The sequence below is a fragment of the Mesoplodon mirus genome (genome assembly GCF_964341445.2).
Source record: "Mesoplodon mirus genome assembly, chromosome: 2".
In the NCBI taxonomy this organism is placed as follows: domain Eukaryota; kingdom Metazoa; phylum Chordata; class Mammalia; order Artiodactyla; family Ziphiidae; genus Mesoplodon; species Mesoplodon mirus.
This window is the reverse complement of record NC_138977.1, coordinates 216,038,934-216,051,011: the sequence shown is the minus strand read 5'-3', so window position 1 is coordinate 216,051,011 and position 12,078 is coordinate 216,038,934. Positions and strand designations below refer to the sequence as shown.

At 36.0% G+C, this 12,078-nt stretch overlaps 1 protein-coding gene across 1 annotated transcript in view; it reads right to left on the bottom strand.

Moving 5' to 3' along the window:
• Positions 1-12,078, bottom strand: part of ATRNL1 (attractin like 1) — a 707,592-nt gene that overhangs the window by 98,058 nt on the left and 597,456 nt on the right. Inside the window, exon 28 of the mRNA XM_082611125.1 lies at positions 63-177. Coding sequence (XP_082467251.1) covers positions 63-177 — 115 coding nt within the window. The remainder of the gene's footprint in view (positions 1-62; positions 178-12,078) is intronic.

Below are 12,078 nucleotides of genomic sequence, written 5' to 3'. Positions count from 1 at the left end.
TTACTTCTTCTGTTCAGTCTACATGTTTTTCTTAACTGCTGATGGTGCCTCATTCATCTTACCTGACTGCCCTGGGGGAGGGGCACCTGATGATCCTCGCGGTAGACAAAGAAACACAGTCAGAACTGCCGCTCTGTTCCCAGCACATGGTTCAATGGCTATTGGTTTGGGTGCTCCCTGAAAAAGAAAACCCATTCTAAGTTTGCATAGTTTACATGACACTGTTATTTTACTTTTTTCCTACTATGCTTCAGGCAGCTAAAATGTTTATTCCTAGTAGTTGAAGGCACACCATTTCTCATATTTTAATAGTTCAATTGAATATTTTATTGTAGTAATATGTAGTCTTTTTGTAATGGTGGTCGTTTACATTTAGAAGACATTTTCTTGGGGCATTATATATTAGCACATATTTTTGCAATTTTTGGAAAGTACTCATTGCTTTGTTCTATTTTTATCTTTTTTTTTTCCCTAATAGATTTTATTTTTTAAAGAAGTCTTAGGTTTACAGCAAAATTAAGAGGAAGCTACGGAGATTTTCCATAAACCCACTGCCCCCATGCATGCACAGCCTCCCCTATCATTAACATCCCCCACAAGAGCAGCACATGTGTACAAGCTGAGGAACCACCACTGACACATCTCTACCACCCAGAATACATAGTTTACCTTAGAGTTCACTCCTGGTGTTGTACATTCTATCGGCTTGTCAGATGTATAATGACATGTATTTTTCATTATAGTATCATATAGAGTAGTTTTCCTGCCCTAAAAATTCTTTCTGTTCTGCCTATTCATCCCTCGTCCCACCCCCAACCCCTGGAAACCACTGATTTTTGACTGTCCCCATAGTTTTGCTTTTTCCAGAATGTCATATAGTTGAAATCATGTAGTATTTAGCTTTTTCAGATTGCCTTATTTCACTTAAAATATGCATTTAATGTTCCTCCGTGTCTTTTTTTATTGGAGTATAATTGCTTTATGAATGTTGTGTTAGTTTCTGCTGCACAATGAAGTGAATCAGCTCTATGTACACATATATCCCTTCCCTCCCTCGGACCTCCCTCCCCCTACCCCCATCCCACCCATCTAGGTCATCACAGAGCACTGAGCTGAGCTCCCTGTGCTATACAGCAGGTTCCCACTAGCCATCTATTTTACACATGGTAATGTGTTTACGTCAAACCTAATCTCCCAATTCATCCCACCCTCCCCTTCCTCCCGTGTCCACAGGTCCATTCTCTACGTCTGAGTTTCTATTCCTGCCCTGCAAATATGTTCATCTGTACTATCTTTTTACTGTCCCTGTAGTTTTGCCTTTTCCAGAATGTCATATAGTTGAAATCATATTGTACTCAGCTTTTTCAGGTTGACTTATTTCACTTAAACAGATGCATTTAATGTTCCTCCATGTCTTTTCATTGTTTGATAGCTCATTTATTTTTAGTGCTCCATTAATATTCCATTGTCTGGAATATTAGAATCCGGCTAGGAATGGTATTCCCGTTAATGCAAGACATCCTACAATGAGAGCTGTTGTGGTGAAGGGAAGGATAAACCACAGTTTATTTATCCATTCAGCTACTGAAGGACATCTTGATTGCTTCCAAATTTTGGCAATGATGAATAAAGCTGCTGGATATAAACATCCATGTACAAGTTTTTGCGTGGACATGAATTCTCAACTCCTTTGGGTAAATATTAAGGAGCATAATTGCTGCTGGATCATATGGTACGATGTGTCATTTTAACACTAAATCCTGGCACATTGTAGATGTGCAACAGGCCTACATTTGAATAAATGAATGCATTTTTTTAAGGATTTTTTTTGATGTGGACCATTTATTGAATTGAATAATTCAATAATTGTCTTTATTGAATTTGTTACAATGAAATTGTTTTGGTGTTTTGGCCACGAGGCATGTGGGATCTTAGCTCCCTGACCAGGGATCAAACCCACACACCCTGCATTGGAAGGCGAAGTCTTAAAACCACTGGACCGCCAGGGCAAGTCCCTGAATGCATTTTAGTATATTTGATATTTGATATGTAGTCTGTGAGCAACAAAGTTATGCAATTTGTGTTGCTTTTTCGCAAGTGTTTGCTCTCACCAATGATAACAGTTTATCTAATCAAATTATCACAATCCAAAATATTCCGTTGACATATCTTTTAAAAATCTTTTCCAGTTTTATTGAGCTATAATTGACATACAGCAAGGCATATCTTTAATATTTCAGTGAAATACATATATAATAATCACCCACCAATGCATTTATATAAATAATATGACGTTAGAAATAAAATAGAGTAAATGAATATATGATAATGATTATAACGGTAATGTTAATATGTTATTAAATACTTACTATGGATTAGGTGTTCAAAATGCTTTACATATATTAACTTATTTAAATCTTACAACAACCCTGTAAGATGAGAACATGAAAGCAAGAAGTTAAAAAAACTTGCTCAAACTCACACAACTAGGAAGTAGCAGGGCTGGGATTTATACTCAGGTAGGCTGCTTCCTGAGTCCATGTTCTTAGCAACACAATGCAGTTTATCATATTGTGAATGTACAGAAAAATCATGCACCCACACACACAAACATAAACACACGTGCAAGCACATGTGTGTGAACATACACAATCCAGGCACATACATGTGAACAAAAACACACAGAGAACTTAGGTTTAAATACAACGTCACCTTTGAAACAATAGGAACATCATTTGGCTGAGGAATGGTGGTTTTGGCTATTTCACTCAAAAAGTGCAGGCGAGACATGGTTGACTTAAAGTAACATGTATACATAAAGGCAAAATTAAACGGAAGAAAAAATACCACTACTTTAATTATTAATGATTAATTATAAATGATTTGTTTAGTCTTTTTTTTTTACTGATATTTGAATTTTTCAGAAGGAATACAGACATATGTAGTCATCCACCTAGAATATTTTAGAATATTGCCGTTTCCAGAAAGTTTAATGAGGCATTAAAGATAAAATATGTTCCCTTTCATGTAAAACTTAGACTGAAATTTCTGGTGATGACGGTTTTATGTTGTTATAAAGGATTTCTCCTTTATAGCAGCATAAATCTCATGTTTTAAAATTATCCTCATACAGATACACTTTGGGAATTTTCAATATAAAGGTGAAAGTAGCCATGGTAGTAGAAGTAAAGGGCATAAAAATCTTCCAAGAAAATGCTGTAAGCAATGTTGCAATACTTGTATCAAGTTACAAGATCTATGGTTTTCCCCTTTAAAGCTTACATTTAATTTAACAGACTTATTTTTGAAAATGTTAAGCCAAAATCAGCATAAGTACATAGATATTCTCCAATGATGTAAATATTTAGAGAATAGGCTTGTCATATTCCAAGGCTAAAAGAAAAACACTATGAATGTTTTGAATCGTATTTCTAGGCTACTAAAATTTATCCTAATTTAATAAATGCAAAGTACATGTAAAGGTCAATTGGTTAAAATATACTAAAGGAAAATAAAATGAATTCAGGTTTAAATGATGGCGATATATTAGAAATACCCAAATCCCTTTTAATATACCTAAGAAATAATTTATCATTTTTACCATCAGGCAAGGTTTTCTTTGTTATTTTACTCATAAGAGCTCAATGGCACTACTCAAAATATCCAAAGCCACGTTAAAATACTTGATTATAAAACTCATAAAAGAAGAATTTCATGATTACAACAAAACAAAACAACACAAACAAAACAAAACCACCAGTTGAGAAACAGTGGTTCTTGGTTTACGAGATTTAGAAAAACAAGACACAATTCGAGAGTACATCAGATGATGAATAGCTAACATTTATTAAGTGCTTACGATATGCCTTGTGCATATTGTATGTTGTCAGGCTACCTTTCCTGCTGCTTTTAACACTAGAAGAAAAGGTTTTAAACATCAAATGCTGATGCCAAAAGCACTAATTGAGAGAAAAATTAGTAAAAAATAACTGTAAGTTTCAAGTAGAAAATGGCTTAATTATTTAATACTTTAAACTGAAGAGAGTCAGCAATGGATAGAGTATAGTAAGACATGTTGACCATGGGAAAGGAATTATGTTTGCATAAAAGCCACTTCTGTAAAATCTTCTTTAATATAATTCTCTCACTCTTAATTCTACTGCTATTGCACAGAAAACATTCAAAAATTTCATTATATTGATAAGCTATATGAAAGGAGATTATAATCCTATTCTGAAATCAAACTGGCTTACAACTTTGTCTATTTTTAGCTATAAAATTTTCATAAAAGGATATTAGCAAAAATATGAATTATTCATTATGATAAAAATATTAGTGACTAGCACAGCTCTTTGACACTTCTGGCAGGCAGGAATTCATATAATTTAAAAAATTATTTCCAAAGACTGTGGCAAATATCACTTTCAATAAAGTATTTTAAATAAAAAAGTAAAACACTTTATAGCACTTGAATTTTGCAAGAGAAAATAGCAAAACCCCATGAGTGATATTTCTGATACCTTGAGGTTTGTCAGTTGTTTAGCAATAAATACATAACCATGAATCAAAATCATTTCACAATGATATAACATGTTCACTGAACTGTGCAATTTATCATGTATTTTCCATGGCTGCCTTTGAAAGAGATAAGGCATGGGTTTGTTTGCCCAAAGCACTCAGCAAATGTGATTTACTTCTAGGCATTTTCATATTTGTTGTACCGAAAGAAGCTGGCGTTAGACCGTGCCAGAAAATATCACTGACAGTTATGTAATTAGCAGTCCTTGTTCATTAAGCATACGGAGCTTTTACAAAAGACTCGTTTTGTTCACACTAGTGTTTTTCAAACTATTGTACTCATATCTTCAAGTTCTTGTTTTTTTGGAGCAACAATTCTATGTTAAACTCTTTTCATTTTTCAGCTATTAAAGACAAGCAAATTACCAGAGAAGCTCCTGGAATCATAAGGATTTTCAAGATTACAGTTCTTAAAACTCATAATAACATGTCTTAAAAAAGGGAGGCCACGATCTGAACCTGGGATCTAGCCTGGGAAACTGCTGCTATAAGAATCACTGGATGTTTAGAAGATACCAACAGGCAAAGCTGGCTACTTGCTCCTTCCTCCACTGGCCTTCTCAAAGAGTGAGTGAAGTAGTAGGTGGGTGACACTGGAAACTAACCCCAGCAGCTAAGGATTTAAGAGAATTATCTGATGTCCTTGGACTAGTCATTGCAGTTTAAGTAGGGTTTTAGTTCAATGCTCTAGAACTCCAAAGATTAGAAGGATGTTATTTCCCTTCTCAAAAAACTTTCAGAACTATGGGAAAGAATCTGAAAAACAGTATATATATACACACACACACACACATATATATATAACTGAATCATTTTACTGTACACCTGAAACTTTTTAAATCAACTATATTTCATTAAAAAATAAAATGAAACAGAAAACAAAAGTAAAACTTTCAGTACTGCCTCAGTAGGGCTTGCAAACTCAAATCTCTTCAAGGAAGAGCTAACATTTCTTAAGTGCTTACAATATGCCTTATGCTATGCCAAATGCTTACATGGGTTTAATTCTACCACAAGAGGTAGGGGCTATTCCCATTTCATAATTTGTGAAACTGAAGCTCAAAGAGTTTAAATAACATAACTAAGGTTGCAGACCTAATAGGTGACCAAACCAGGATTTGGAAAACTATAGTCTATTTTCTGAGCTTGTATGCCTAACCGTCATGCATACTGTCTATAATAGGTAAGAAGACTGCCTTAACTTGTAGAATAAGACAATAAAAAGCGGTCGGTACCACAGTGAGCTGAAAAGTACAAGATTTATTTAAAACATTAAATCTCAGAAATTTTGCTGCCAAAAAAACATGCCTATGTGTCAAAACGGGCTGAGAGCTGCCACTTTGTAAAATGGAGTCCAAGATGTCATTTCAGGGTTGCCAGGCTCTTATGTCTCCCCACTCATCAAACTTCATCTTTTATTCTGCACAAGCTCCATGTTTTCAGTCAATGTAAGTGCTCACTCTTTAACGTCTGTGCCCAGGGTTTCCAGAATCCGTTCCTTCCTTCATTCATAATATTCCTACTGTCCAGGAGATCCTTCCTATAGGCCTCTAACTTTCCTAAAATTATATATCCCTCAAAGCCAACTCACCCATGAAGCTTTCCCTGGTCTGAGGTATTTAGTCTCTCCCTCCTTAGTTCTTTCATTGTTACGGCCCTTTTCATTTTCCACCTTGAGTGACACTTGGGCAACTGCCCTGTCTTCCCACTGGAACAAGCTCCTTGAGGGCAGGTCCAGTTTCTTATTCATGTCTATTGGCCCTGTACTTACTTCTTCTCTTTGAAAAGCCTAAGCATGGCACCTGTGTTCCCTTTTGGGGACTGATATTTCCTAGTCTTTTACTACAGGTATTGATGTAATTGTTGTATTAGATTACAACATAGGAATCTATTAGATTCCTACTCTTCCAAGGCAGGTATCATATTGGATTCCTTTTTGCCTTACCTATAGCATCTAACGGAGTCCATTTTACACATGGTAAGTGAATGAGTAAATGAAAGAATAAATGCAATTATCACATGGTGAGATAACTGGGAGGTATGACTCAGTTTCTACATGCTCATCAAATGTATGAGTGGGTAGAAACTGATTTAAATTAAATTATGGATATTAAAGGGATAAAATAAAACACTGAAAAATAATATCAGCTAACATTTATTGAGTACTTACTAGGAACCAGGAGCTGTGCTAAGCACTTTATATGCATTATTGTGTTATTTTCTATTTTATACAGATGAGGGAATTGAAATTCAGAGAGGTCAGATAATATTCTCTGGGTAACACAGCCAGTGAGTGGCAGATCCAGGATTGGAGCCCAGGTCTGTTTGATTCTAGTATCTTCATTCTTAACCACCAAACGATACTGCTAAAAAATATAGCTTAAGAAGCCAAGGAGTCTCTCATTCTCTCAGCTTGACTATTAATAGGAGGAATATAAAAATTATATGCGTATGGGCCTCCCTGGTGGCGCAGTGGTTGAGAGTCCGCCTGCCGATGCAGGGGATACGGGTTCGTGCCCCGGTCTGGGAGGATCCCATATGCCGCGGAGCGGCTGGGCCCGTGAGCCATGGCCGCTGGGCCTGCGCATCCGGAGCCTGTGCTCCGCAACGGGAGAGGCCACAACAGTGAGAGGCCCGCATACCGCCAAAAAAAAAAAAAAAAAAAAAAAAAAAAAATTATATGCGTATACTTGCCCCATTTCTGAGCAGGGTTCAGAACACTTGAGTTCTAGGACCAGTTCTGCCAGTATCTAGTTGTGTGATCCTGGGCATATAACTGAATCAGTTTTCCCAACTGGAAAATGAACAAGTAGGCTGGATGACTTTAGGATCTCTTCAACATTCTGTGACTATGATTTATGGACAACCTCCAGAATGTGTGACATAACAATATCTAACACTTAGTCTAAGTACAGTGAAATGTGAAGTTTCCAATCCTTAGTAATTTTTTTTCCTGTTCAAGTACTTTAAATGACACATCTGATTTTTAAAGCACATTATTATACCACATGATGAATACATCACATAATACTAAATGGCCACCACTGCATGCCAAAAAAGCAATTAGAAAATTGAATCAAGGAATTAAGGATTAATGTGGATATGTTATACCTGTCAGCAGTACTAAATGTTGTGACAAGGACAGACTAAAGTCTGACAGTTATGCACAAATACTAATCTGATATATGGGTGAAATATTAAAAATGCAAACAACTGCACATTAATCACTCTAACATTTCCCTATTAGAACACTTTTCATGCTATTCTTATCAGAATCCATTTATAATTAAAAATGAGTCTTTTTCAACAGCTTGCACAAGTTGGTATTTGCAGTTTAATGACTGTTTATATTGATATAAAATTTAGTTTTTAGTCACATTAGTAAAATAGAATTAATTTACTGAACATTGAATTAAGTCAGCCTGATGATCTGGCTCACAGCTGATGAACTGTGTTGATTCTATAGGATCAACAAATACCAAGACTCCAGATCTCAGAAACAGATTCTCTGATTTCGTTGTTTAGACTTGGGAAAAAAACAAACGTGAAAATCATATTCTCTCCTTATTTACCATTTGTATGAAATGATAAAGGGAAAAACACATTACCTAGCTTTACTCGCTAGGAGAATAATTCATATTAATAAAAGAAATTAAGTTGATGGACACTCTCAAAACCAGGATTAAACTGCATTAGAAAAAAATTCAAAGAGAATAAAGTATTACACGTGGGAATAGGTAAAGGAATAAAACATAATATTCACAGAATTAGTATGCTGCTCCTGCAGTTTCAAAGGTATTTCTATCGTAAACTTAATTTTCATATCATACCAAATATTTTTTCCTTTGTTGAAAGGTCTCTACTTTCAATCTCTGCTCAAAATCTCTCACTACACACATATGCACACACACGCACACACACACTCACACACACTCATATACACACATATTTAAGGTTTATATCTATAGTAAAATATATAGTTTAACTGAGTTTTGCTGTTATTTTAATTGTGTGGCACTGATTTTGGGAGTGAAGAGGCTGGATTGTGACCGCAGTTATTTTGCCACCTGTTTTTTCACAGGTATTTAGGTCCCAGAAGATGAGGATATTATCTCTTTTTGAGATATTATATAATCATGCTCTGCCCCTGAGTTGGTCAATACATATGCATGTTAATAGGGGATGACTTTGAACAGATGATCTTTAAAAGTTGATTCCTGATAGTATTTTTCAAAAATCTGAAATAGATTATCTATTAAATAATTGCCATAGTTAGATTTTTTACAACCTGTAATTTTCTCCATAGCTCTGTGCAAAAAGCAACCTAACCATTATACTTCATATACTAATTTCAAAATTGGGACCATCCTTTTTGACCTCAAAAAATACTGCTAAATATGAGAGACAAATGTGCCTGCCAAATCAACTGACTTCCCATCTTGCTTCAGCCCACCCTGTGCTCTTGGTCATTTCATCCACCCAGACTACTTGCCAATGTCTACCATTTCTGCAAGATCCAGCTCAAAACTCTCAGTCGGCAAGAAGCCATCCCAGGTCATCCTAGGCCACTCCAGGACCTCCTCACTTTATTCTATCTCAATAATCAGGAGTAAGTTATTTTTCCTGTTGTAGCCATTGAGAGCAAGTGTAATGTAGTGATTAAGAGAACAACCTTTAGCAACCACTGCCTGGGTTCAAATCACATAACCTCTCTGTACCTCAAGTTTCTCAGCTGTAAAATGGAGCTAACAATACCTTCCTCACAGTGTTGTTATGAGGATTCAATGTTATATATTATATACATATAGGATGTATATTATATACAGATATAATATACATATAGAATATATGTATTTTATGTATCTGTATGTGTATATATATACACATACCCACATAGGTATACATATCACAGTACTTCGTAAAGTTCAGCTATTATTATTATTATGCTATTCTTCCCAGTTCCCACTTTGCTTTAGAATTATTTTCTGTTCCACTAAAGAATATGCTCAACTCAAAAGTAAGCTATTTGAAGGCAGGTACCATATTTTTAAAAGCTCTGTTAATGGTGTGAAATTAATTAATTAAGAAATTAAGCCTCCAAGGGAGAATTTTATTGACGGCTTATAGGGTGGGAAAAATCTGATCTCAATGCCAAGTTTTCTCATTTTTGTTCTCTGCTTTTATCAAGGAGTCTGATCCGACGGTGAGCATTATGTGCTACATAGAGTAAACTTTTCCTGGCACCTAAGCTGTGTGCTCAATAAGTATTTCATGGATAAATGAGTATTTGATTTTTCTTTTCCAAATTGTGCACAAGGTAAATCTCTACATGTTGTGACAAAAAGTTATAAAGAGAAGCTTCGTCTATAGCAGATGGATATAAACCAGCAGGAAAGTTAGAAAATCAGGATCTTGGTATTACCCTCCATGTTGGTCCTTTCCAAAACACATTATGTCATGAATGCAAAATGTGACCTTAGTCATGCTGCTGACAGATCAATTCAATTTAAAACGTAAATGTGTTAGGCCCCCTGCTGGCAACTGGGGGTAGAGCGCTACACAGGCACAGTGCCTGCCCTGGTAAAGCTGCCTTCAGGGCAGTCAGGCTGAGGGCAACTAAGACTATGTCAGGGCTCAATGTGCTCACAGAGTCATGCACAGAGTCCTGGGGGCGGGAGTGGAAGGAAGGGGAGGGATGAGTCGTCCTCATGGGGAAGGACTTTCCCTTGCAGAGGGTAACTGGGAGAATGAAGGATGGAGAGTTCTGGTAGCAGGAAAAGCATGGACCCAGAGACATAAAGGCACATAGCTTGTTTAGGAAATTGCTAGAAGTTCATTGGGGATAGAGCCTCAGAAATGTTGACTAGACAGGGATGAGAAGAGGTCAGAGAGGAGGCTGAGGTCCTCTGTGAAACAGGGCTCTCATCATCCCCTTCTCATTCTTCCTGGTCATGACTGAGATTATCAATACCTGCTTAGAAAGTTACAGATGCTCAGATGGAACCTGACAAGTGCAGCACACAGTGGGCCTCTGTGCAACCTTCACCAAGACATGCTGCAAATCATCCCAAGTGGACATCAACAAACTTTTCTTTATCAGGAACTCACCATGCTTTTTTATTAAACTATTGTTCAAATCTGTTATACCAAGTGAACATTAAATTAAAACATTTATTTCTGAAACTTCCATCATAAAACTAAATCAAGAAACTCTGTGAAAACTGTCAGCAGAAAAAAATACAAGTGCAGACATGGCAGTATTCTTAATGGGGAATCAAATGTTAATGGACCCAGCATAATAAATGACTTTCTGGTATGATTATTATGCCAATCACCGCCTATTATAAGTAACGAAAGCATGGACAAAACTCTGAATGAAAGATCTTATCTGACTGGTTACAAAAATATGTATATAATTAAAATACAGTAAAACCTACCTAGATATCTAAGGGAATGAGTCATTCTGGATGACAGAGTTTTCCCAGAAAGCTGAACATTCACCCTATAAAGTCTTTGCTATTTTAAGGTATATTTTTAGTAAGTGTGAAATCTCTTTCAATACCCAATTCTCTGCTTCTCAACCAGACTCTAATACACTAAAGGTAATCTAACATTGTCTCCATGTCCAGAGATCGCCCTTATGAATATCAACTTCCATAACATACTGAAGACACATGGAGTTTCAGATGTATGTGCGAATATGTACATTATATGGATTAAAGACCTGAAACCATAAATCTCCTGAAAGAGAACACAGGTAGAACACTCTTTGACGTAAATCATAGCAATATCTTTTTTGGATCTGTCTCCTAAGGCAAAAGGAAAAATAAATAAATGGGATCTAATTAAACTTAAAAGCTTTTGCACAGCAAAGGAAACCACTGACAAAATGAAAAGACAATCAACTGAATGGGAGAAGATATTTGCAAATGATATGACCAATAAGGGGTTAATATCCAAAAATATATAAACAGCTCATACAACTCAATACAAAAAACCAATCTGACTAAAAAATGGGCAAAAGACCTGAGCAGACACTTTTCCAGAGAAGATATACAGATGGCCAATAGGCATATGAAAAAATGTTCATCACTAATCATCAGAAAAATGCAAATCAAAACCACAATGAAATATCACTTCACACCTGTCAAAATGGCTATCATCAAAAAGTCTACAAACAACACATGTTGGCAAGAATGTAAAGAAAAGGGAACCCTAGTACACTGTTAGTGGAATTGTAAATTGGTCCAGCCACTATGGAGAACAGTATGGAGGCTGCTCAAAAAGCTAAAAATAGAACTACCATATGATCCAGCAATTCCGCTGCTGGGTATATATCTGAAGAAAACAAAACACCAAGGTGAAACGGTACATGCACCCCAATGTTCATAGCAGCATTACAATAGCCAAGATATGGAAGCAACCTAAGTGTCCACCAATAGACGAATGGATAAAGAAGATGTGGTATATGTATACAACGAATATTACTCAGCCATAAAG